At 41.2% G+C, this 26,599-nt stretch overlaps 2 protein-coding genes across 8 annotated transcripts in view; both read right to left on the bottom strand.

Moving 5' to 3' along the window:
* Positions 1–26,599, bottom strand: part of LOC105482324 (ATPase phospholipid transporting 10B (putative)) — a 123,803-nt gene that overhangs the window by 12,773 nt on the left and 84,431 nt on the right. For 6 of the 7 annotated variants that reach the window (XM_071098113.1, XM_071098112.1, XM_011742345.2 and 3 more), the window contains 5 exons: positions 24,021–24,097; positions 22,523–22,648; positions 18,691–18,891; positions 17,109–17,189; positions 15,624–15,728 (listed from right to left, as the gene is read on the bottom strand). In XM_071098113.1, coding sequence (XP_070954214.1) covers positions 15,624–15,728; positions 17,109–17,189; positions 18,691–18,891; positions 22,523–22,648; positions 24,021–24,097 — 590 coding nt within the window. Of the gene's footprint in view, positions 1–142; positions 1,757–15,623; positions 15,729–17,108; positions 17,190–18,690; positions 18,892–22,522; positions 22,649–24,020; positions 24,098–26,599 lie in introns of those variants that run through there. The other variant, XM_071098114.1, reaches the window with a different exon arrangement.
* On the bottom strand, positions 3,614–3,976 carry LOC105482323 (large ribosomal subunit protein eL36-like). The gene has a single exon (XM_071098116.1). It carries the CDS (start codon positions 3,959–3,961, stop codon positions 3,644–3,646), a length of 318 nt encoding a protein of 105 aa, XP_070954217.1. The 5' UTR covers positions 3,962–3,976; the 3' UTR covers positions 3,614–3,643.

Genomic DNA, 26,599 nt, shown 5'->3' with positions numbered 1-26,599 from the left:
GTATGGGATTAAATGATGATTAAAATCCCTTCCTAGGATTCTATCTAGGATTCATTTTTTATATAACACCGACCCCCTAAATTTTTTTTTCTTCTAAAAAGAAAACAATGGATTAAACAAATAATAAAAAAAAAAATCCTAAATAGCCACAGTCAATTTGAGATTCATTTATTTAACAGATAGTTATTGTTCACACATTGGCCAGGCTCTTTTGACTAGATGGTACAAAAAACCAACTATGACTGAATTGAGCTATAATAAGCCTAGAGGTAAGATTAGCTTCAGGCAAAGCTGGATGCAGGCACTCAGCAATGTCACATGGAATCTGCACCTCTCCCTTTCTTCATCCTGCTTTCCTCTCTGTTGGCCTCATCCTCCAGTAGGCCTTTCTACATTATGGCAAGAAATTGCCAGTTGCTCCAGGCTTCCAAACAACTGGCTCAGAAACCACAGCGGAAAGACTGCTCTGGCTTTCCAACAAAAATCCTAAGGCAGGATCTCATTGACGAGGATTGGGTAATATGTACATGCCTGAACCAATCACTGTGAATGGGGTGGGGTAGAATTGTCTGGATGGGGTTCTGGGTCATGTCTCCATTTCCAAAACCAGGAGACAGTGTCTGCTCTGGATTGTGTATCAGTCAGGGGAGCAGAGTTACTGTGAGCTTCTAGGATAAGAGATTTACTACAGGGACTAGTCCTCCCATAATTGTGAGAGGAGTGAGAAAGTGAAGCCCAGAAGAGGACTTAAAGGATGAAAGTCACCACATTAGAAACCAAGCACATCCAACTGCAGACGTGACTGCAAAAAAGTGATGGATAGGTCTATGGGAAGCAGTTGTCTTTGAGTCTACAGCCAAGAATCTGGCCACGAGCCTAAGCTCACATTTGGTAATCAGGGCCAGAAGTTAGGAAAGAGAGCTGGAAGCAGCATAGTGCAGAGCAGTTATGAAAACAATCATAATCCAGTTCAATAAGTGTTTAATAAGAGAAATAGCAAGGCACAATGGGAGTCCCAAGGGGTTACAGAACCCAGCCTAGACACCAAGGAAGGCCTTTTGGAGGAGACAACATTTGAGATGAGGCCTGAAGGATGAAGAGAGAGCCAGAGGAAATGGGAGAGAAATTAGCAAATGCAGAGGCCTAGAAGTGAGATAGGGTATTCAAGAACTAAAAGTAGCTTGGTCTGGCTGGGGTCTAAGTATGAAGTAGAAAGCGTCACTAGTGATGCCAGGGGGCCAGCAGGAGCCAGGTATTACAGGCCCATAAGTGAGGAGTTTGGACTCTGTCCTAAGAGCAATGGGGAGCCGTGGTAGGATGTAAAGCAAGGGAGGAGGTAAGTATCATAGGTAGATGTTGGCACATTGGAGATGGGAGGATCTGCTGAACACATTTCCCTCCCAGGAAAAGTCCAGACACCTCAGCTGTAATGCTGATCCCTGTACCTTCAAGGGTTTGCTAGCTTTAGTTTCCTTCTCGGAAGGTAATCTGAGGAATATGGCACTGGGAATGTGATGGCATTCGTTATATTTTCAACTGCAAGTGACAGTGTGTCTGACAGCGGCTTAAGCAAAGAAGAAATATCATCTTTTATAGCAAAACATCTGAAGGTGGGCATCTAGGGGCTCAGTGTGTCCAAGAATCCAGGCTCTTCTCATCTTTCTGCTCTGGGATCTCCAGCAGTAGTTGACTTTGTCTTTAAACTCATTGCCCAAAACAGTGGCTGCAGTGCTACACATCATTTGGTCACAGGGCACTGACAAAAACAGGAAGGAAAAGGTGGGATAAAAGGCTTTTACCTCATGACTCTATCTTATTAATAATAACAAAAAAAAAAAAAACAGATTTCCCTTGACCTCTCATTGGCTGAGAGCTGGATCATGTGCCCACCCTGGACCAATCACTGCTGAAGGGAAAGGAATTACTGCTCCTACTTAAGACAGATCATTACTGATTTTCTGGGGCTGGAGAGCACCCTACCCTAGGGGCTTTCTAATCCTTATGTTGGTACATAAGTAATCTTGGATTTTGCCATTAAAAGTACTAATATGTTTATAGTCATTCAGCAAGAGGTATTTAGAATTTCCATCATGACTTTTTATTTCATAAGTTGTTTAGAAGTACATTTGGAAATTTCTAAGCTTGTTAGGTTTTATGTGGCTACCTGTTTATTGCTGGTTTCTAATTTAAATAACTTGTCAGAGAACATAAACTTTATGATTTTTTTTTCTTTCAAATTCCTTTGATTTACAATTATCTCTCTGGCAAATTGTCTGTGTATGTTTGAAAAAATTTGTTCTGTTTTGAGCAAAGTTTTATATATCAGATCAAACATAATTTATTAAGTTTCTATACCCCTTCTACTTTTTTGTCTATTTGATCTATACCAGTTTCTTATAGAGTTGTATGAAAATCTCAAACTATGATTGTGAATTTGTCCATTTCTTATTTTTGCTGGATGAAAAAAAAATCCAATCTGTAATTTTTGTTTTTAGAGGAAGAATTTAATCTACTTACATCTACTATGAGTACTGATATATTTCAATTTAGTTAAACATCTCAGTTTGCAGTTTTTGTTTGTCATTTTCTTTGCTCTCATTGTTTTTAAATTAAAATGCATTTTTTTTCATTATCATACTTTAAGTTCTGGGCTACATGTGCAGAATGTGCAGGTTTGTTATGTAGGTATACACATGCCATGGTGGCTTGCTGCACCCATCAACCCATCATCTACATTAGGTATTTCTCCTAATGCTATCCCTCCCCTAGCCCCACCCACCCCCAACCACCACCTGACAGGCCCAAGTGTGTGATGTTGCCCTCCCTATGTCCATGTGTTCTCATTGTTCACTTCTCACTTATGAGTGAGAACATGTGGTATTTGGTTTTCTGTTCCTGTGTTAGTTTCCTGGGAATGATGGTTTCCAGCTTCATCCATGTCCCTTCAAAGTACATGAACTCATCCTTTTTTATGGCTGCATAGTATTCCATGGTATTTATGTGCCACATTTTCTTTATCCAGTCTATCATTGGTGGGCATTTGGGTTGGTTCCAAGTCTTTGCTATTGTGAACAATGCTGCAATAAACATACTTGTGCATGTGTCTTTATAGTAGAATGATTTATAATGCTTTGGGTATATCCCCAGTAATGGGATTGCTGGGTCAAATGGTATTTCTGGTTCTGGATCCTTGAGGAATCGCCACACTGTCTTCCACAGTGGTTGAACTAATTTAACCTCCCACTAACAGTGTAAAAGTGTTCCTATTTCTCCACATCCTCTCCAGCATCTGTTATTTCCTGACTTTTTAATGATCATCATTCTAACAGGTGTGAGATGGCATCTCATTATGGTTTTGATTTGCATTTCTCTAATGACCAGTGATGATGAGCTTTCTTCATGTGTCTGTTGGCTGCATAAATGTCTTCTTTTGAGAAGTGTCTGTTAATATCCTTTGCCCACTTTTTGATGGGATTGTTTTTTCTTGTAAATTTAAGTTTCTTGTAGATTGTGGATATTAGCCCTTTGTCAGATGGATAAATTGCAAAAATTTTCTCCCATTCTGTAGGTTGCCTGTTCAATTTTTTTTTTTTTTTTTCCTGTCGAGCTGTTCTTTATTTCAGGGAGAAGCCAGGGGAGGGGCTCAGTCTTTCTTGGCAGCAGCTTTCCTCATAGCGGCCAATACGTTGCTCAGCTCCTCCCGCTTCCTCTTGGCGCGGATGTGCGTCCCCACCCTTTTCTTGATAAACTTGAGGGCCCGTTTGTCCTTGGAGACCTTCAGTAACTCCATGGCGCGCCGCTGGTACGGGGCAAAGCCACACACCTCCCGAATCATGTCCCGCACGAACTTGGTGTGTTTCGCCAGACGCCTGCGGCGGCGGCTGTGCCTGGGCTTGCTCACGTTCTTGGTCGCCTTGTGGCTCTTGTTGAGGCCAACGGCCATAGGGTAGCGTAGAGCCATGGCTGCGGACAGCGGTGGGGAGAAGGTGCGGAGGTGAGTACAGGCTCGGTTCCCAAGGCCCAGAGACCCGCCTCCCGGCTTCTTTAGCCTCACTGGCCACAACCAACCATCCTCCTTGCCTGTTCATTTGGATAATAGTTTCTTTTGCTCTGCAGAAGCTCTTTAGTTTAATTAGATCCATTTGTCAATTTTCGCTCTTGTTGCCATTGCTTCTGGTGTTTTAGTCATCTTTGCCCATGCCTATGTCCTGAATGGTATTGCCTACGTTTTCTTCTAGGGTTTTTATGGTTTTAGGTCTTACATTTAAGTCATTAATCCATCTTGAGTGAATTTTTGTATAAGGTGTAAGGAAGGGGTCCAGTTTGTTTTCTGCCTATGGCTAGCCAGTTTTCCCAACACTATTTATTAAATAGGGAATCCTTTCCCCATTGCTTGTTTTTGTCAGGTTTGTCAAAGATCAGATGGTTGTAGATGTGTGGTGTGATTTCCGAAGCCTCTATTCTGTTCCATTGGTTTATATATCTGTTTTGGTACCAGTACCATGCTGTTTTGGTTACTGTAGCCTTGTAGCATAGTTTGAAGTCAGGTAGTGTGATGCCTCCAGCTTTGTGTTTTTTGCTTAGCATTGTCTTGGCTATATGGGTTGTTTTTTTGGTTCCATATGAAATTTAAAGTAGATTTTTCCAGTTCTGTGGAGAAAGTCAGTGGTAGCTTGATGGGGATAGCATTGAATCTATAAATTAATTTGGGCAGTATGGCCATTTTCACGATATTGATTCTTCCTATCCATGAGCATGGAATGTTTTTCCATTTGTTTGTGTCCTCTTATTTCCTTGACCAGTGGTTTGTAGTTCTCCTTGAAGGTGTCCTTCACTTCTCTTGTTAGCTGTATTGCTAGGTATTTTATTGTCTTTGTAGCAATTGAGAATGGGAGAGTTCACGCATGATTTGGCTGTTTGTCTATTATTGGTGTATAGGAATGCTTGTGATTTTTGCACACTGATTTTTTATCCCAAGACTTTGCTGAAGTTGCTTATCAGCTTAAGAATTGGGACTGAGACGACCGGGTTTTCTAAATATACAATCATGTTATCTGCAAACAGAGACAATTTGACTTCCTCTTTTCCTATTTGAATACCCTTTATTTCTTTCTCTTGCCTGATTGCCCTGGCCAGAACTTCCAATACTACATTGAATAGGAGTGGTGAGAGAGGGTGACATCCTTGTTTCATGCCAGTTTTCAACGGGAATGTTTCCAGCTTTTGCCCATTCAGTATGATATTGGCTGTGGGTTTGTCATAAATAGCTCTTATTATTTTGAGATAAATTCTATCAGTACCTAGTTTATTGATAATTTTTAGCATTAAGAGGTGTTGAATTTTATTGGAGGCCTTTTCTGCATCTATTGAGGTAATTGTGTGGTGTTTGTCATTTGTTCTGTTTATGTGATGGATTACATTTATTGATTTGTGTATGTTGAACCAGCCTTGCATCCCAGAGATGAAGCTGACTTGATTGTGGTGGATAAGCTTTTTGATGTGGTGCTGGATTCGGTTTGCCAGTATTTTATTCAGGATTTTTGCATCAATGTTTAGCCAGGGATATTGGCCTGAAATTTCCTTTTTTTGTGTCTTTGCTAGGTTTTGGTATCAGGATGATGCTGGCCTCATAAAATGAGTTAGGGAGGAGTCCTTTTTTTATTGTTTGGAATAGTTTCAGAAGAAATGATATCAGCTCCTCTTTGTACCTCTGGTAGAATTCGGCTGTGAATCCGTCTGGTCCTGGGCTTTCTTTGGTTTGGTTTCTATTAATTACTGCCTCAATTTCAGAACTTGTTATTGGTCTATTGAGGGATTTGACTTCTTCCTGGTTTAGTCTTGGGAGAGTGTATGTGTCCAGGAATTGATCTATTTCTTCTTGATTTTCTGGTTTATTTGTGTAGAGGTGTTTATAGTATTCTCTGATGGTAGTTTGTATTTCTGTGGGATCAGTGGTGATATCCCCTTTATCATTTTTTATTGTATCTATTTGATTTTTCTTTCGTTTCTTATTAGTCTGGCTAGTGGTCTATTTTGTTAATCTTTTCAAAAAAACAGTTCTTGGATTCATTGATTTTTTTGAAGGTTTTTTTGTGTTTCTATCTCCAGTTCTGCTCTGATCTTAGTTATTTCTTGTCTTCTGCTGGCTTTTAAATTTGTTTGCCTTGCCTCTCTCATGTTTTTAATTGTGATATTAGGGTGTCGATTTTAGATCTTTCCCACTTTCTCCTGTGGGCATTTAGTGCTATAAATGTCCCTCTAAATACTGCTTTAGTTGTGTCCCAGAGATTCTGGTACATTGTGTCTTTGTTCCCATTGGATTCAAAGAACTTCTTTATTTCTACCTTAATTTCGTTATTTACCCAGTGGTCATTCAGGAGCAGGTTGTTCAGTTTCCATGTAGTTGTTCAGTTCAAGTGAGTTTCTTAATGCTGAGTTCTAATTTGATTGCATTGTGGTCTGAGAGACTGTTAGGATTTCCATTCTTTTGCATTTGCTGAGGAGTGTTTTAGTTTCAATTATGTGGTCAATTTTAGAATAAGTGTGATGTGGTACTGAGAGGAATGTATATTCTGTTGATTTGGGGTGGAGAGTTCTGTAGATGTCTATTAGGACTGCTTTGTCCAGAGTTGAGTTCAAGTCCTGAGTATCCTTGTTAATTTTCTGTCTTGTTGATCTGTCTAATATTGACAGTGGGGTGTTAAAGTCTCCCATTATTATTGTGTGGGAGTCCAAGTCTCTTTGTAGGTCTCTAAGAACTTGATTTATAAATCTGAGTGCTCCTGTATTGGGTGCATATATATTTAGGATAATTAATCCTTCTTGTTGCATTGATTCCTTTACCATTATGTAATGCCCTTCTTTATCTTTTTTGATCTTTGTTGGTTTAAAGTCTGTTTTATCAGAGACTAGGATTGCAATCCTGCTTTTTTTTTTTTTTTTTTTTTTTTTTGCTTTCCATATGCTTGGTAAGTATTCCTCCATCCCTTTATTTTGAGCCTATGTGTGTCTTTGCATGTGAGATGGGTGTCCTGAATACAGCACACCAATGGGTCTTGACTCTTTATCCAATTTGCCAGTCTGTGTCTCTTAATTGGGGCATTTAACACATTTACGTTTAAGGTTAATATTGTTATATGTGAATTTGATCCTGTCATGATGTTAGCTAGCTATTTTGCCCATTAGTTGATGCAGTTTCTTCATAGTGTCAATGGTCTTTACAATTTGGTATGTTTTTGCAGTGGCTGCTACTGGTTTTTTCTTTACATATTTAGTGCTCCTTCAGGAGTTCTTGTAAGGCAGGCCTGGTGGTGACAAAATCTCTCATCATTTGCTTGTCTGTAAGGGATTTTATTTTTCCTTTGCTTATGAAGCTTAGTTTGGCTGGATATGAAATTCTGGGTTGAAAAAGCTTTTCTTTAAGAATATTGAATATTAGCCCCCACTCTCTTCTGGCTTGTAGGGTTTTTGTAAAGAGATCCGCTGTTAGTCCAATGGACTTCTCTTTGTGGGTAACCGGACCTTTCTCTCTGATTGCCCTTAATATTTTTTCCTTCATTTCAACCTTGGTGAGTCTGACAATTATGTGTCTTGGCTTGTCTTGCTAGGTTGGAGAAGATCTCCTGGAAAACATCCTGAAGGGTGTTTTCCAACTTGGTTCCATTCTCCCCATCACTTTCAGGTACACCAATCAAATGTAGGTTTGGTCTTTTCACATAGTCCCATATTTCTTGGAGGTTTTGTTCATTCCTTTCCATTCTTTTTTTCTCTAATCTTGTCTTCATTCTTTATTTCATTAAGTTTATCTTCAATCTCTGATATCCTTTCTTCTGCTTGATTGATTGAGCTATTGATAGTCGTGTGTGCTTCACGAAGTTCTCATGCTGTGTTTTTCAGCTCCATTAGGTCATTTATGTTCTTCTCTAAACTGGTTGTTCTAGTTAGCCATTCCTCCAACCCTTTTTCAAGATTGTTAGCTTCCTTGCATTGCATTAGAACATGCTCCTTTAGCTCGGAGGTGTTTGTTATTACCCACCTTCTGAAGCCTACTTCTGTCAATTCATCAAACTCATTCTCCATCCAGTTTTGTTCCCTTGCTGGTGAGGAGTTGTGATCCTTTGGAGGAGAAGAGGAATTTGGGTTTTTGGAATTTTCAGGCTTTTTGTGCTGTTTTTTTCTCATCTTTATGGATTTATCTACCTTTGGGTCTTTGATGTTAGTGACCTTCAGATGGGGTTTCTGTGCGGACTCTTTTTGGTTGATGTTGATGCTGTTCCTTTCTGTTTGTTAGTTTTCTTTCTAATATCAGGCCTGTCTGCTGGAGTTTGCTGGAGGTCCACTCCAGACCCTGTTTGCCTGGGTATCACCAGCAGAGCTGCAGAACAGCAAAGATTGCTGCCTGCTCCTTCCTCTGGAAGCTTCATCCCTGAGGGGCACCCACCAGATGCCAGCCAGAGCTCTCCTGTATGAGGTGTCTCCCAATCAGGAAGCACAGGGGTCAGGGACCCACTTGAGGAGGCAGTCTGTCCCTTAGCACAGAGCTCGAGTGCTGTGCCTGGAGATCTGCTGCTCTCTTCAGAGCTGGCAGGCAGGAACGTTTAAGTCTGCTGAAGCTGTGCCTACAGCTACCCCTACCCCCAGGTGCTCTGTCCCAGGGAGATGGAAGTTTTATCTATAAGCCTGACTGGGGCTGCTGACTTTCTTTCAGAGATGCCCCACCCGAATCTAGAGAGGCAGTCTGGCTACAGAGGCTTTGAGGTGCTGCAGTGGGCTCTGCCCAGTTCGAACTTCCTGGTGGCTTTGTTTACACTGTGAGGGGAAAACCACCTACTGAAGCCTCAGTAATGGTGGACTCCCTTCTCCCAACCAAGCTGGAGTGTACCAGGTCGACTTCAGACTGCAGTGCTCTCAGCAAGAATTTCAAGCCAGTGAATCTTAGCTTACTGGGCTCCATGGGGGTGGGATCTGCTGAATTAGACCACTCGGCTCCCTGGCTTCAGCCCCCTTTTCAGGGAAGTGAATGGTTCTATCTCGCTGGTGTTCCAGGCACCACTGGGATATGAAAAAAAACCCCAAAAACCTCCTACAGCTAGCTCAGTGTCTGCCCAAATGGCTGCCCAGTTTTGTGATTGAAACCCAGGGCCCTGGTGGTATAGGCACCTGAGGGAATCTCCTGGTCTGTGGGTTGAGAAGACTGTGGGAAAACTGTAGTATCTGGGCTGCAGTGGACTGTTCCTCATGGCCCCTCATGGCTTCCCTTGGCTAGGGCAGGGAGTTCCCCAACCCCTTGTGCTTTCTGGGTGAGGCAATGTCCCACCCTACTTTGGCTCACTCCCCGTGGGCTGCATTCACTGTCTAAACACTCCCAATGAGATGAGCTGGGTACCTCAGTTGGAAATGTGGAAATCACCCACCTGTGTTGATCTCGCTGGGAGCTGCAGGCTGGAGCTGTTCCTATTCGGCCATCTTGCCAGCCACCCCTTCTCTCATTTTTTCATCTTTCCTACATCTGCAGAATTGACAGTTGTCTAGATTTTTTTCTCCTTCCCTTTTAGTAATTAATCTTAAGATACTTATAAAAACCAAACTTTTATGGAAAAATGTATAGTTAAATGTATATTTTTAGGGCTGGGCACGGTGGCTCACACCTGTAATCCCAGCACTTTGGAAGGCCGAGGCGGGCAGATCACAAGGTCAGGAGATCGAGACCATCCTGGTTAACATGGAGAAACCCTGTCTCTACTAAAAATACAAAAAATTAGCCAGGTGTGGTGGTGGGTGCCTGTAGTCTCAGCTACTCAGGAGGCTGAGGCAGGAGAATGGCATGAACCTGGGAGGAGGAGTTTGCAGTGAGCCAAGATCGTGTCACTGCACTCCAGCACTCTAGCCTGGGTGACAGAGCAAGACTCCATCTCAAAAAAAAAAAAAAAAAAAAAAAAAAAAGTGTATTTTTATTCTCCTATCCACTATGAAGGCTTTAGCATAAATTACCTACCTATTGAATAGCCCTTCCTTATGCTGTGTCTTACAGTTTTAGCTTTTGTTTATGCTCTTGCAGAAGTGTGTTCCTTTTTTGTGAGGGCCTGTGAGTGGTAAACCTTATAGAGTTTATTTGAAAATAGGATTTATTTTGTTTTACTCTTAATAGTGTAGCTTTTCTAGTTTTTTTTCTCCTTCAGGTTTTTTGAAGATAATTACTCCATTGTCTCCTGGCTTTTCTTGTTTGGTCATCAGCGTAGCTGTTCCTTTTCAAGTAATTTGTTTATAGTCTCTGGCAGACTTAAGGGTTGCCTCTGTATCTTTTATATTATACAACTTAATTATATATTCAGGCAATACATCCAGATTTTTGATAAATTTTCAGCCTCAATGACAATTTCTTCAAATATTGTTTCTCCATCATTCTTTTTTCCTCCTGAGATTTCTATTTAGAGAGGTTGAAGCCATTTGTTCTAGCCACCATCTCCTCTTATTTTTCATATTTGTGTATCATTCTGGATAAGCTCCCAAAACAACATTTCAATTTGGCAGTTTATTTTTTGCCAGTGTCTGATCTCGAGCAGATCCTACAAATCGTAGTTTTAATTTCAATGCAATATTTTATTTTCAAGAATTCTAAATGTTTCATTAGCTTGGTGGTTTCTAGTATCAAACAGCTTCTGATAAAACTATACCTTCTTGGGAGGCAGAGGTGGGTGGATCACGAGGTCAGGAGATTGAGAACATCTTGGCTAACACACTGAAACCCTGTCTCTGCTAAAATTACAAAAAATTAGCCAGGCATGGTGGCACACGCCTGTAGTCCCAGCTACTCGGGAGGCTGAGGCAAAAGAATCTCTTGAACCCAGGAGGCAGAGGTGCAATGAGCCAAGATGGAGCCACTGCACTCTGGCCTGGACGACAGAGCAAGACTTTGTCTCCAAAAAAAAAAAAAAAAAAAAAAACCCAAAACCAAACAAAAACTATACCTCCAAACAGCTTACCATTGTTATCTTTTCTTTAGATTTCTTTCTTGAGTAGGAGAATTTTAGACCCAGCAGTAGATGGGGTTCCAGTCTGCCCTACCCCACAGGAGCCAGAGTCCCCATTGCCATGATCTGTGTCCTGTCCCAGTTCCCAGAAAGTCTGCAGTTTGAGCCTTCCCAGTGCCTTCTTTTCCTCTTCCCTTCCTCATTGTATGGCAGCCCCTTCTGGTGTTTCTGGCCATGAAGAAATTTATCCTGTACTTAATTCGGCTATGCCTTTTTTTGTCTTATCACTTTGTTCTGTCATTGGCACACACTGGAGCAGAGGATTTTAAAAATATTTTATTTTAAGTTCTGGGATACATGTACAGAACATGCAAGTTTGTTACATAGGTATGCATGTGCCACGGTGGTTTGCTGCATCTATCAACCTGTCATCTAGGTTTTAAGCTCCGCATGCATTAGGTATTTGTCCTAATGCTCTCCCTCCACTTGTTTCCCACCTCCTGACAGTCCCTAGTGTGTGTTTTTCCCCTCGCTGTGTCCATGTGTTCTCACTGTTGAACTCCCATTTGTCAGTGAGAACATGTTGTGTTTGGTTTTCTGTTCCTGTGTTAGTTTGCTGAAGATAATGGCTTCCAGCTCCATTCATGTCCCTGCAAAAGACATTATCTCATTCTTTTTTTTGGCTGCATAGTATTCTACTGGTGTGCGTGTACCACATTTTCTTTATCCAATCTATCATTGGTGGGCATTTGAGTTGGTTCCATGTCTTTGCTATTGTAAATAGTGCTGCAATAAATGTTCGTATGCATGTGTCTTTATATAGAATGATTTATAATGCTTTGGGTATATCCCCAGTAATGGGATTGCTGGGTCAAATGGTATTTCTGGCTCTAGATCCTTGAGGGATTGCCACACTGTCTTCCACAATGGTTGAACTAATTTACATTCCCACCAACAGTGTAAAAGCGTTCCTATTTCTCCACTGCCTCACCATCTACTGTTTCTTGACTTTTTAATAATCACCATTCTGACTGGCGTGAGATGGTATCTCATTATGGTTTTGATTTGCATTTCTCTTTTTTTTGTTGTTGTTTTTTTAAATTATTATTATTATACTTTGAGTTCTAGGGTACATGTGCATAACGTGCAGGTTTGTTACATATGTATACTTGTGCCATGTTGGTGTGCTGCAACCATCAACTCATCAGCACCCATCAACTCGTCATTTACATCAGATATAACTCCCAATGCAATCCCTCCCCACTCCCCCCTCCCCATGATAGGCCCCGGTGTGTGATGTTCCCCTTCCCGAGTCCAAGTGATCTCATTGTTCAGTTCCCACCTATGAGTGAGAACATGCGGTGTTTGGTTTTGTGTTCTTGTGATAGTTTGCTAAGAATGATGGTTTCCAGCTGCATCCATGTCCCTACTAAGGACACAAACTCATCCTTTTTTTATGGCTGCATAGTATTCCATGGTGTATATGTGCCACATTTTCTTAATCCAGTCTGTCACTGATGGACATTTGGGTTGATTCCAAGTCTTTGCTATCGTGAATAGTGCCGCAATAAACATACGTGTGCATGTGTCTTTATAGCAGCATGATTTATAATCCTTTGGGTATATACCCAGTAATGGGATGGCTGGGTCATATGGTACATCTAGTTCTAGATCCTTGAGGAATCGCCATACTGTTTTCCATAATGGTTGAACTAATTTACAATCCCACCAACAGTGTAAAAGTGTTCCTATTTCTCCACATCCTCTGATTTGCATTTCTCTAATGATCATTAATGTTGAGCTTTTTTTCATGTTTGTTGGCCACATAAATGTCATCTTTTGAGAAGTATGTGTTCATATCCTTTACCCACTTTTTGATGGGGTTGTTTTTTTCTTGTAAATTTAAGTTTCTTGTAGATTCTAGATATTAGCCCTTTGTCAGATGGTTAGATTGCAAAAATTTTCTCCCATTCTGCAGATTGCCTTTTCACTCTGATGATAGTTTCTTTGGCTGTGCAGAAGCTCTTTAGTTTAGTACATTTTCATTTTTGTTGCAATTGCTTTTGGTGTTTTAGTCATGAAGTCTTTGCCCATGCCTATGTCCTGAATGGTATTGCCTGGGTTTTCTTCTAGGGCTTTTATGGTTTTGGGTTTTATGTTTAAGTCTTTAATCCATCTTGAGTCAATTTTTGTATAAGGTGTAAGGAAGGGGTCCAATTTTTTCTGCACATGGCTAGCCAGTTTTCCTAGCACCATTTATTAAATAGGGAATCATTTCCCCATTGCTAGTTTTTGTCTGGTTTGTTGAAGATTAGATGGTTGTAGATGTGTGGTGTTATTTGAGGTCTCTGCTCTGTTCCATTGGTGTATATGTCTGTTGTAGTTACTGTAGTCTTGTAGTGTAGTATGAAGTCAGGTAGCGTGGTGCCTCCAGCTTTGTTCTTTTTGCTTAGGATTGTCTTGGGTATACGAGCTCCTTTTTGTTTTCACATGAGATTTAAAGTAGATTTTTCTAATTCTGTGAAGAATGTCGATGATAGTTTGGGAATAGCATTGAATCTATAAATATCTTTGGCAGTATGGCCATTTTCACCATATTGATTCTTCCTATCCATGAGCATGGAATGTTTTTCCATTTGTGTCCTCTCTTATTTCCTTGACCAGTGGTTTGTACTTCTTCTTGAAGACGTCCTTCACTTCCCTTGTTAGCTGTATTCCTAGGTATTTTATTCTCTTTGCAGCAATTGTGAATGGAAATTCATTCATGATTTGTTGCTCTGCTTGTCTATTGTTGGTGTATAGGAATGCTTATGAGTTTTGCACATTGACTTTATATCCTGAGTTTTTGGGCTGGGATGAGACAATGTTTTTTTTTTTTTTGTTTTTGTTTTTTGTTTTTTTTGACATAGAGTCTTGCTCCATAGCCCAGGCTGGAGTGCAGTGGTGCGATCTTGGCTTATTGCAACCTCTGCCTCCCAGATCCCAGTTTAAGCAATTCTCCTGCTTCAGCCTCCTGAACTCCCGAATAGCTGGGATTATGGGCACATGCCATCATGCCCAGCTAATTTTTGTATTTTTAGTAGAGATGGGGTTTCACCATATTGGCCACGCTGATCTTGAGCTCCTGACCTCGTGATCTGCCTGCCTCGGCCTCCCAAAGTGCTGGGATTACAGGTGTGAGCCACCCTGCCTGCCCTGACAATGGGATTTTCTAAATATACAATCATGTCATCTGTAAAGAGACAATTTTACTTTCTCTCTTCCTATTTGAAGATAAATAGGAATTCCTATTTTATTTCTTTCTCGTGCTTGATTGCCCTGGCCAGAACTTCCAATACTATGTTGAATAGGAGAGGGGGTTTTCAAAATGAGAACTCCGTGATCCAAAACTACCTTTGAGTGGCTCTTAGCCACTGCCCAGCTGGTTATGGCCTGCTTTAGCTTGTGACAGTGGTGGTGGGAGGTTGGGGTGGAGAGTTCCATTGCAGAATGTAGGAACATGCTGAGCCTACTTGGGGCTGTTTTCCAAATTTTTAATGCTTGTGCTTCCAGAAAGCCATTTGAGCTTGGCTAAGGACAAATCTTTCAGTAAAGTGTTCCCTGTGTACCATTCAATCTTATCTACTTACACTATTAGCATGGATGTTAGAGGCTCACATTAAACTGCCAGAGTTCAAAACTTGTTTCTATCTTGCAGTGCTTGGGAGCAAGTTAAACCTTATTGCATCTACCGTATTTCTAAATCTGTAAAATGGGAATATAAAAACACCCAACACAAAGGATTCTAGAGGTTAAGTAATACTTGCTAATCATGTAGAGAGATATCTGGCATAGAATTGTAAGCTATTAGTTTTTATAGTTATTACTGACTAGAAGAATATAATCAGAAAGGTGACATTGCCTTCTTAGATGTCAAAAATGTGATATTTGGATATGCTTGAGATATGGTTACCCGGAGGCACGTTTCTAAACATTCACCCTAAAATTAAATGTGGAGAATTCCTCCCTAACACAGCCTCAGGTATGTATAGTCAGTGGTCAGTGTTTTCCTTGTCTCTTAAACACCACTAAACTTTTTTTTTTTTTTTGAGATGGAGTCTCACTCTGTCACCCAGGCTGGAGTGCAGTGGCATGATCTTGGCACACTGCAACCTCCACCTCCCATGTTCAAGCAATTCTCCTGCCTCAGCCTCCCGAGTAGCTGTAACCACAGGCGCCTGCTACCATACTCAGCTAATTTTTTATTTTTAGTAGAGACGGGGTTTCACCATGTTGGCCAGGCTGGTCTCAAACTCCTGACCTCAGGTGATCTGCCCACCTTGGCCGCCCAAAGTGCTGGGATTACAGGCATGAGCCACCATGCCTGGCCATACCCCTGAACTTTTTATCAATTGATATTATCTATGTTTGCAACTAATTGTCTCATTGTTTTATATATGTTAGTTTTAACATCCTGACTAGATGAAAAGCAAGTTGAGGCCAGAATTTTATCTTTTTCACCCCTTTCATCTCTGTACAGATGGGACATAGGTAGCAGCTTAGTGTGCATTTATTGAGTGGATCAATAACACAGAATGAAACAATTCAGAAATTTGAGTATAGTCAATGGACAGGAGCGCAATTTTCAAGCCAAAGGGGCTCTGAGACACTTACCCATGTCTTCATTTCCATTGCCTGGTGCAAGAGGATTGTGGTGAGGGAGATGGTGTTGATTGGTGTCCCAAAGGTAAAGACGTCTATATCAGAGCCCTTATAGGTCTGCAGAGGAGGAACAGACAGGCATTGTCAGGTATGTCTGTGGACTTAAAACTCTGGCTTTGACACAGTGTTTGTAAGGCATCAATGAAGGCAGTTGTCAATGGAGAAGGAGGAGGTACCCAGCTGCCATCTGTGTGGTACTGATCTGAGGAACAGATCAAGATGAGAAAGGAATTGATAGGACTAATTTAGAAATGGTGTTTGCAGGAGTAAGCCAAGATGGGGATTGTAAAACCATTGTGGAATGAATGAAGAAAGAATTCAATGAGAGCCTATCAGACATCAGACACTATGCTAACAGCTGAGGATACTTCTGTGTTTGCCTACAATGTGTTTGCTCTATTAGGCAGAGTGGATGTGGTACAATTTAAGGAAGTAAGTGCTATAATAGAAGCAAGTACAAGGTACCCTGGGAACACAGAAGAGAGGATATACTAGCTGAGACCAGAATAAGAGGAGTTAATCACTTGGAAAGAGAGGGTAAATGCAGTTCCAGCAAAGGTCAGAACTGAGGGTGAACACAGAGGGTTTGTAGAACTCCAAAGAGGTCTATATTATAGGTCTGTCAAACATATTCAAGGGCAAAAGATATAGCAGGAAAGCCAAGCAGAGCCCTGGCCAGGGAGAGGGTATTGTAAGCAAGGAAATTCAAGCAAAGCACAAGATCCCTGCCTCCCCTAGCCCCATCATCTCGCTAATTATGAAAGAATAGGAGCCCAGAGATTGGATAAGCAATAGTGTTTACCTTGTGGCGATTGCTTCCCATCCTGTTCCCTGGGTCCAGGAAGAAGACATATATTGTTTGCTACCTAAATTCTCACCATTTAAACTGAGGAATCAAACTGAGATTGGGCTGGTATCCCTTGCTATCTGCATTCTTGCTACTTTTTTCAGATAATGTGGTATCTCATTGTCAGAACTTGCAGCCTCTGAAGGCTAGCTTCCTTGACTTTCAAAGCACAAGCCTGTATAAAAATCAAGGGTAGTAAATTCAAATACCTTCAGTGTTCAAGTAGGAAGCAGTTAATGAGTGAAGATAGCCAGGTGTAAGACAAAGGGGAGTGGTAGAGACTAAGGCAAACTGGAGAACATGCTCACAAGGTGAGCCCAACTGCAAAGTCAAGTCCAGATTTTTGCTATAAGGGAAAAAATGACCCAGTATAAATATGGCTTTCAGTTTTTCAAGAGCCAGCAGTAATCAAAATGTTTAGGTAGTGTTCTGACTTTTCAAACACCTTGGGTTGGATGTAGTCTGCAGGCCACCTGTTTGAGCCTCTGCTCTAAAGTGTCCAGAAGGACACTACTAGTCTGGAACTTTATATAAAAAGGACCAGTTCTTCTCTGCAATTTATGTGGTTAGAATGGGACTATATGACTTACCAGGTAAGGGATAAAGAAACAGATGAGGCTCTGGTAGAATGCATCCGCCATAGAAATCCAGAAAGTCGATAGGTTATAGCACTGCCAGGAGAGAACACACCAATAATTACCACCCTTATAGCAAGCCTCGATTCTTGGCAAGCAACTTTCTTGCATGTGGTTGGGACAGACAACCAGACACTTACAATGCCTCTTGTATTTGTGGTAGTAGAATGGAGTAATTAGGAGCAGACTTGGGGGTGACAGACTTCAGTTCAACTAACTGTGTGACCTTGTGAAAATTACTAAACTGTGCAGAGAACTAGTCTCTTCTTCCACGAAATGTGGGCAAAAATAACACAGTCTATCTCCTTGGGGTTCAAGAGGACTCAATGCAATTGTGCCTTAGTACCTAGTAAGTACTCAGGCCTTAGTGCCTAGCAAGTACTCAGTTATTCATTGTTATCACTCATTAGCTCTATTACTAGTGCTGCTACAAACTTGGTACGTGTAGAGATTCTAAAGTTTCCAAGTGGCATCTGAGAGATCTCAATCATAGCCTCAATCACAGGTTCCCAAGAGTTTCTGAAGCTCAGCGGCTTCAGAAACAATGCTTCTCAGGCATCAATCTTTGTGCCTTCCCAGGGAAAAGTCAAACCTTTACAGTTTTTGGATTTTGCTTCATTAACTTCTTTTAGATACTTAAGGAATTTGTTATGCAGCCTGCACGTTGATGGGAAGGGTAAACTTAAAAGAGCCCAAGATGAACGCGTGCTCCCACCACGCCCCCTTCGTCTGGACTGCTTGGGCTTCTGTGTTGCTTTCTCCTCTTGTCTTTGGGTTACAACTGGGCTTGCTGTTTGAGAGCTGGCAATTATTTATAGACAAACACCACGCCTGGCTTTGCCCTCCTTTCCTCCAGGTGCAAGATACTCTCTGGCATTGCAAAGTCCCTCTTTCCAGAGCTCTCTCTTCGAGGCATCCAGGGTCCCTTGATTCAGCTTCTTGCTGGTGCTGGGAGTGCATGCTGTCTGACTTCTCCAAATCACTCAGGGCTGCAGTGTGGCCTCTCTGGACCTCCTAGGATGCCACCAGATGACTTCTCAGGCCTGCCTTAGTCTATTTGATACCAGCAAGTTCTAAAGCACATGTAATTTTGAGTTCTAAGTTTTACCTTCCCTAATATGAAAACAGAACCATTGTATATCTTATCCAGTGAGAAGCAAGTAGCTATAAATCCCAGCGGTTCCCAAACTGGGTTTTGGGGGTTCCATCGATGCATCTCAGAGCCTGGAGGGGACCGCCAAAAGGTATAGGATCTTTCTGCATGCCTCTTCCCCTTCGACTAGGGCAGTCCCATATTAATGTGTGATATAATTAAGAAATAATTAAAAATACCCACTAGTCTGGCCCAACGCCCTCAATAGCAAATGGGAAACAGGTCAGGAAAAGGGAGAGGAGTTACTCAAAGGAAATGATGGAACAGTGGTCAGAATGCAGGCTCCTGACCCCAGCATACAGCTTTCTCTGATGCCTCCAGCAGGGAGGGTAGAGGTCAGTAAGAAGCTGAAGTCACCTCCCCTTGGCCGCCCGATCCCCTTACCTCAGAGTTCTGGCCACTCTTGTATAGCTCAGGCAATGCCAGGAGTGTTTCTGCAGAGATGTCTTTGTCAAGGACTCCAAAGACGAGAGGAGGCAAGGAGGTAAAGAAGAGGTTGAAGAATATCATCTGCCAGTAATCAATCATGGTGGAGCCAGAGAAACCACAGAAGAACTGATACCAGAAGAGCAGGTTGACATAGCACTGCAGGCAAAGAGCATGGCCTTGTGAGTGGGGCTCCGTGTGCAGCCGGTCACCAGCTGCTGCTTGGGACCTGTGGGAGCTGCTGGAGTGGCAGTTTCCTCATTTATAACACACAGGGTTATGTAAGGATTAGAGGTAATTCTAATCCTCGAAGTAGTAGCTACTGCTGTTACCACTGCTACGGTTGCTACTGACATTCTTCAGGACCTGAAGGGAATTCCACCAACTTGTTTAAGGGGAGTGGACAGTGAGTCTTCACTTAACATTGCCAATAGGTTCTTAAAAACTGCAACTTAAAGCAAAATGATGTATGGCAAGTCCTGGAATAACATTGTTTCATTCAACATCACAGTTTCTAAGAACCTATTGATGACATTAAGTGAGGACTTACTGTACCATGGTGGTTAAAACTACAGATTTTGGAGGCAGAGAGGCCTGGTTTTGAATCCCCAGTTCTGTCACTTACTAGCTGTGTGACCTTGGACAAACTGCTTAACCTTTCTGAACATCATTTTATCATTTGTCAGCTGGGAAGAGTAGTACTTAGACCAATGGCATGTGAAATATGAATGGCAGTAGAGTGGTAATAGAAAGAGATGTCACTGACAAAGGGGTAATAGAAAGACTGAACCATGAGCAGGACACCTGGTAGGATGATGACTTCGTGAGAAGGTTGACGTCACTATACTTTTCTAATGATCATGCAGCTCAGAAGGGTGAATGAGAAAATCTGCCTAAAGGTTGTTCGTTTTTTTCTAAAACTTTCTCACTCAAGATCTCCTGTCTAGTGGGTGGGCTGGGTCACTGTTATTGTCTGCCATATTGCGATATGGTTTGGTGATTTGACCAAGGTCATACATATAAGCAGCTGGTCCTGGAGTTAGAACTAGAACTTCTCAGTTATGTGGGGCTGAGGCACAGAGATGTGAAGGGTCTTGCAAGAAATCATTCAGCAGGTTTGTGTTCAAGCTGTAACTACTACTTCTGAACGGCTGAGTCAATGTTATTTTGGAGGGGCTCTCTATTTTAGCAAACATATTGCAACTAGTAGTAACATCGGTATAAGATTTGACCTTCTATATGTGCCAGGAGTGAGATATACATCAGTATATTAGCATATAGTACATCACTGGATGTGCAATACACACTATAGATTGTCCTAACAACCTTGAAAGGTTAATATTGCTATTAGCAATAGTACTATGTTATTGTACAATATATCACACATGTTGATATTAACAATAATATTAACATTATTAGGTCCACTCTACAGATGAAGAATCTGAGGTTCTGACACACTGTTGCCCCCTGCCCAAATTCAGAGCTAAAGAGTGGTACAATCAGCATCTGAATTTTCAAAGTTCTTTCTCTTTTTAACCACCTCTAAACTTTCTCAGTCCTATCTTTGGCTTGTACAATTAGACTTTCCTAGACATATATAGCTTGCAAAGCTGAAAATATTTATTATCTAGCTCTTTGAAGAGAAAGCTTCCTGAGACCTGATGTAGACAGTAAGCCTCACGCGGGCCATGATTGGCTTGATTCTTGCTCTATACCCATTGCTCAGCCCTGTTCCCAACACACAGCAGACATTCAACTGTTATTTGAATCGATGTAGTTAATCTTAGCTCTATGCTAACACCCATCCTGGAGTTTTAACATTACAGAGTGCTTCTTTCCTACTGAGGCCCTGGTAAGATCTTGGTTGTTTTTCACTTCTGCTTAACTGGAATCTTTGTACCTTGCAGGAAGTGCATTGAACCCTGTGGCAGCATTGCTGAGATTGGATGCCTGCTCTTTCTCAAGAAGCTACAGTGCAGTAATTAATTCATTGTTCAAATTTCAGAGCAGGCCGGGTTTTAATCCCCTCTGAAATTGGTTTCGGATGGGGAAGTCATAGTTCTCCACCTTCTAATTGCAACAGGGAGATAATGCGGCATCAGTATCGCAATTTTGAGCATGGCATTGGGCTGGAAATAAATATCATTTAAGCTCTGAAAGCGTGGCTGCTTGGAAACGTTTTCTTTCCTATTTCACAAATTTAATGCAGAGAAGAGGCTGTGCTTATTGAAAAGAATTATTCCTTGAGCTGCCAAAAAAATTAAACAGGGGCATTTTGAATTCTAAGTAAACAGTCTTTCACTCTCAAAGTGAGTTTCAAGTCAGATGGAGTGACTTGTTTGCATAGACTTGCTGAGATAATATTACCATCGAGTTGACTGAATTTACATTACTTTTTGTCATGCTGTTTATCTACATATACATTGAACTTTGCACAGAAAGTCATTCCTGAGCAAGGGTGACTGTGTCAGAGTCTGAAAGAAAGACTGGAGCAAGAGGGAAAAACATGCAATTTTGTAGCTACTACCTGGCTAATGTTTCTCTTCCATCACCTTGGTCTTAATCCTCCCCTTTTACTTATGCAAAGAGGAGTCAAATTTTGTTTGGAAGATCTTAGAGTTTATTGAAAGCCTTTGAACTAGATAATGAAAAACTCAGTCTTTTGTTCCCTCCACTAGTATAGCAATGTTCTGACTTCTTCCTATACCCATTGTAAATAAAGGGCTTTTCAAACAAGAGTCTTCTGACAGTTTTAATACCTCAATTGGTATGTGTTTGCTTTGGGACCTCATCAACAGGACAGAAACCAACATAGTTTTTAGGAGACACAACTTATTGTTTGTATTTGTATAGGGCTATATGCTTTTCAGAGCTCTGACTCTAAGGCCTCTTGACATAGAATCAGTTCCCCCATATTATTGATGAAAAGATTAATTAATCTCTGTGAGCTTCAGTTTCTTCAAGGTCATACAGCATGTTGGAGTCAGGTAAGATTACACAGACAATCTCTGCACCTCAAACATTTTGCCAAGTAGACATTTTATTTAGTATCCTGCCCTCCAGGAACTCCCTGAAAGAAAGCCAGGGGCACTGAAGTGATGTACAAGTCCCAAGTTGAAGCCATGGGCTCCAGCCTTATATTCTGTGAGGTACTTTTCATCTTCACTCTCCCAAGGCATGGGGTGTAACTCTTGCATTGAGCTGGCTCTATATAGAGAAGAAATCTAAGATACAAGTCAGACTAGCTCTTCAAATCCTTCTTTGTTACAATAAGAAAATCTCATTTATGAGATTTAACTCCAAGAGTAATGACAGCAACAACAATAACAAAAAATGGGTAACTTTATAGACGATTATGATATGCTAATCACTGTATATGCAAGCTTTCATTTAGTTCTCATAGCAAATATATGAGAAAGGTACTATTACCACCCCCCGTTTTACAGATGGTGAAACTGAGATTTAGGGACATTACCACATATGGGAATCTGGATTTGAACCCAATGTGTCTGACTCCAGAGTCTACACTAGTAGCCATTCGTGCTGCCCTCTGTGTGCCAGGTGCTTTTCATACAGCATTGCCAATTCTCCCAATAACTTCACAAAAATAGAAAGAGAAGAGTCTAGCTCAAGGTCACAGAGCTATTAAGGAACAGTTTCAAGATCCAACACTATGCCAGCCTGACTCCTTCCTTTTATGCTGAGGTGCTTTGCCCACTGCTAGGGGGAGATCTGGCGCTGTGGCAAGGACTGCCAAGGCCTGGGTGGGAGGATGCCACAGGCTACTTACCACATTCTTGTAGAGGTAGTACACCACCATCCTGGCCAGGCGCGAGTAACACCAGTGGCCGTGCACAAGCAGTAGCTTCTTGAGATGCTTAAAGCGGGCAATGGCAAAGTCGCTGGACATGACAGCCTGAGAGGGGAGAACAGACACATCAGCTTCCATCCATGGCTGCCAGTGCCCCAGAGGGACTCTCTCAAGGGCGTTGCTTTGGTCTAGGCCTGTGGCCAGCAGAGTCCTAAAGACCCCTTGTTGTGGTCACTCTTGGGTAGCTTTTTGGATTCTGACACCCCACCCTCCCTTCTGGGAAATCCAAACCTCACTAGAATCCAAGGAGGGCAGATCAGAAGGGATCAGTGGTCTAGGGTGGCTCTGCATCCGTTTCTCCAGCAAGCAGGATTTATAAACAGACATGTTCAAAGAGTACTATAAACTGTGTCTTGTTCTGAGTAATCCCAGGGGCAGAAGACGCATTTCAGCTCCAGGTAAAGGAAGAGCTGTCACTTAGCTCCATCTGTGACTGTGGCCCATTATGTATCAGGCACCGTGCTAGGGAGGTGATGGTTAACCAGAGAGAAGGGGCTTCTATTCAAGCAATTTTCAATCCTCTGAACACTTTCACCACCCCCTGAGGCAGGCCATTGGCTCCATTCACAGATGGAGCTAAGTGACAGCTCTTCCTTTACCTGGAGGTGAAATACGTCTTCTGCCCCTGGGATTACTCAGAACAAGAAACAGTTTATAGTACTCTTTTGAAAACACGAACACTGAACATGCCTGTTTGTAAATCCTGGTATAAATTTTGGTCTAATTCCCTGTGCCCCAGTTTCCCAATCTAAAAAATGGAATAGCAATCCATTAGAGGGTATGATGATTATTAAAGTTCAATGAGATCCTAAATATGAAGTGTCTAATGCAAGCCAGGATGGCTTTGAATATGGCCCAAAATTATGAGACTTATTTTTTGCAGTTTTTTGAAGCTCATCAGCTATAGTTAGTGCATTTTATGTGTAGCCCAATATAATTCTTCTTCCAATGTGGCCCAGGGAAGCCTAAAGATTGGATATCCCTGGTCTAACAGATTGCTGGCATATAGGAGATAAGCAAAGGGTAACATTTCAGAACTATTCTGCAGCTTCCCAGTCAATGCTCTCTATCCTCATCAACAAATTTAAGCAGTGCCAAATGTTTACACTGGTGGTGGAAATACAATTGTTAATGGCTCAAAACCCACAAACACAAAATGTTGTCTGTTTTAATGGGAACATTTAGCAGTCAAGTTAGTATTCTTTCAAGCTGAATTTTGACACTATGAAAGTGTACATTTGCAAAATGATTTCCAATGTCCTTATGTCTGTCATTGCTTATGGAGGGCATTGCAACTTTGGATGTGGGTGGAAGTTCTCAGGGAGAAGTTTCTCCAACACTCTGGAGATTTCTTTATATCTCAACTAAGGACCAAAGAAAGGAAGGAAGAAACAAGAACAGTTGCAGAGAACAATACCTGCATGCCTTCCTGTCCAGATATTCCAATTCCAATATCAGCAGCTTGAATCATGCTTACATCATTTGCTCCATCACCTGAAAGAGAGGTCATGAGGTATCTTTATTTTTGGTTCAACTGCTCAGTGACAATGAGGTAGCTATAAAGTGTTCCCAGTTATGTACAATTGAATCCTTTCAACTTTAGTGCTATAGAAAGTTATTGCTATAGTACTTTCCTTGGACAATAAGTCCACCATTTTCTTTACCATTCAACAAATATAGGACTTACTAAGTGTCTTTTTTTTCTAGGCACAGCACTAGGTATTGGGGATATAATGGTAATCAAGAGACTTGGGCAGTTTTCAAAAAAAAAAAATGCCTTCACAAATGTTACAGTGAACTTTACTGATCAGCAAATGGAGAAGTTGAGCAACTTAGAGACTTGGCAAGGGTAATTCCACTAGAGAAAGGACCTAGGAGAAATGGAACCCAGATCTTTCAGATTCCAGGGCCAACACACTTCCCCCAGTCAAACTTGAAATACTAACCATATCAAGACAACTGGACAGTTTGGACAGTGAAATCATCAGAAATTGTCAATGGTTTCCAAGGTGAGGGATGATATTCTGTTTTGTTTCTCAGTGTAGAAAAATGAGATTGACTCATGTTTTTGAAATACATTTAGTCACACTGAGTTCCCATTCAATGAACTGAGTTGTTTCAGGAAACTGGAGGTAAGGCATAGAAACATACACACACAGAGTCTCCTTGTATACCAAGACTGTTCAAGATCTTTCTGTGATGAGGGAAATGTTCTATATCTGCACTGTCCAATACAGAAACCAGTAGCCACATGTGACTATGGAAATTTTGCTGGTGAAATTCGATTTAATTAAATTTAAGTAGCCACAGATAGCTCTATACAGCGAGGCCTTCCCCAGAAGCTAAACTCTCCCCAGTGCTTTATCTTTTAGATGGGAGTTCAGCAAACTTTTTCTGTAAAGGGTCAGATGGTAAATATTTTAGGTTTTGTGAGCCAAGAAGCAAAACTGAACAGTTATTCTTGCTGACAGGCTATTAGTATTTTATAAATTTTACATTGAAAAATAGAAAAATCATTCTTAGTATCCATACAAAAACATGCCGTGGGTTGGATTCAGCCTGCAGGCCATAGTTTGCCAACCCTTGTTGTTGTAGACTATGCTGCCTTCATTCTTTTCCTCGCCATACCTGTTTTCTAGCAGTTTCTCAGAATAAGCCGTAATTAATATTTATATTATTATGATATAGAATTTATATTGATATTTTTTATATTTCTATATATAGAAATTTATATCTTTATATCTTTATATATTTGTAAAGATATAAAATATCATATATAAGTTTATTATATATTATTATGATGTAGAATATAAAATGGGAGGGAGAGAATGATTCTTCTTCTAGTTATCTGATGACACATTTATTGGTCTTAAAAATTTTGCCATAAGTAGCCTTTATTCTAAAATTTTTTTTGATTGCATAGCAATGCATAATTTTAATCATCCCCATGGCAGAATAAATCCAACCTTTAACCTCTTCTGTTAGTGAACCAGGAGAAGTAGAGGTGTGAAACCATGCTATTTCTTGCCACGCTGGTTTTGTTTCTGTTGCTATGGGAGTGAAGCCAATATCTGACCTCAGAAAATCATTCTTGGGCTATTGCCTTATGTGTGTCTGAATTTCTGAAGAGGACAATTCCAGGCATAAAAGTAGGATGTCGTTGCTAAAGGTTTGTTCTCTGCTTTCTTTCTGCCTCACTCTTATTATTCTCTACTGTTCTTACCTGAAGACCAGGAACAAAACCATCATGTTTAATAGGGTTTCTATTTGAAATGTCAGGAAAGAAAATCTTTTCTCATGCCTGTGTAGAAGGAGGAGAAGCTGGCAACATCTGTAAGAATATCCCTCAGAGATATCCCTGTCCCATTTCATCCCCTAAGAGAAGGCAATATTTACTATGTGCTTGGTATGTGCTGGGCAGGGGATCCAACAGTGAATAAAGCTGACGTGATCTTTCTGCTCGAGGAACTCGAGTAGATGTTCTACTGAGTGATGGTCTACTGAGGTCTACTCGAGTAATGTTCTACTGTGATGGTCTACTGAGGAGGCCATCACAGAAGGTATGACAGTGCTTTGAGCTATGAGTCCTGGGTGCTGTGGGAGCCCCCAGGGGAAAGCAAAGTTAGGTGGGATTGGAAGAAGTGTTTTACAGAGGAAATAACTTGTGCAAAGGCCCAGAAGTGAGAGAGGACACGGCCCAGAATGGTAAACAGTTTCATTTGTTGGAACATGGAAAGGCAAATGTTGGAGAAAGAAAGGTGACCACAATAAGAGCTGTGACTGAGGGTAACAGAAGATCACAAAGATTCTTTTAAACCAGGTTTGGTTGTTCCTGACAGGTGTTAAGTAAGTGCAGTTTTCATTTCTCTGTCCCAACATGATTAAAGTTTAGCCCCCTCTGAAAAATTCTTTATCAACCAGTGCTAGCATCTATTGGTGATATTCTTTGTGCTGGCCTCATATTTAGAAATAAATGCAAGTTAAACATGAGATAGT

Source organism: Macaca nemestrina, chromosome 6 (genome assembly GCF_043159975.1).
Source record: "Macaca nemestrina isolate mMacNem1 chromosome 6, mMacNem.hap1, whole genome shotgun sequence".
NCBI lineage: Eukaryota > Metazoa > Chordata > Mammalia > Primates > Cercopithecidae > Macaca > Macaca nemestrina.
The sequence above is the reverse complement of the archived record's forward strand: the minus strand, read 5'-3'. Positions and strand labels throughout refer to the sequence as shown.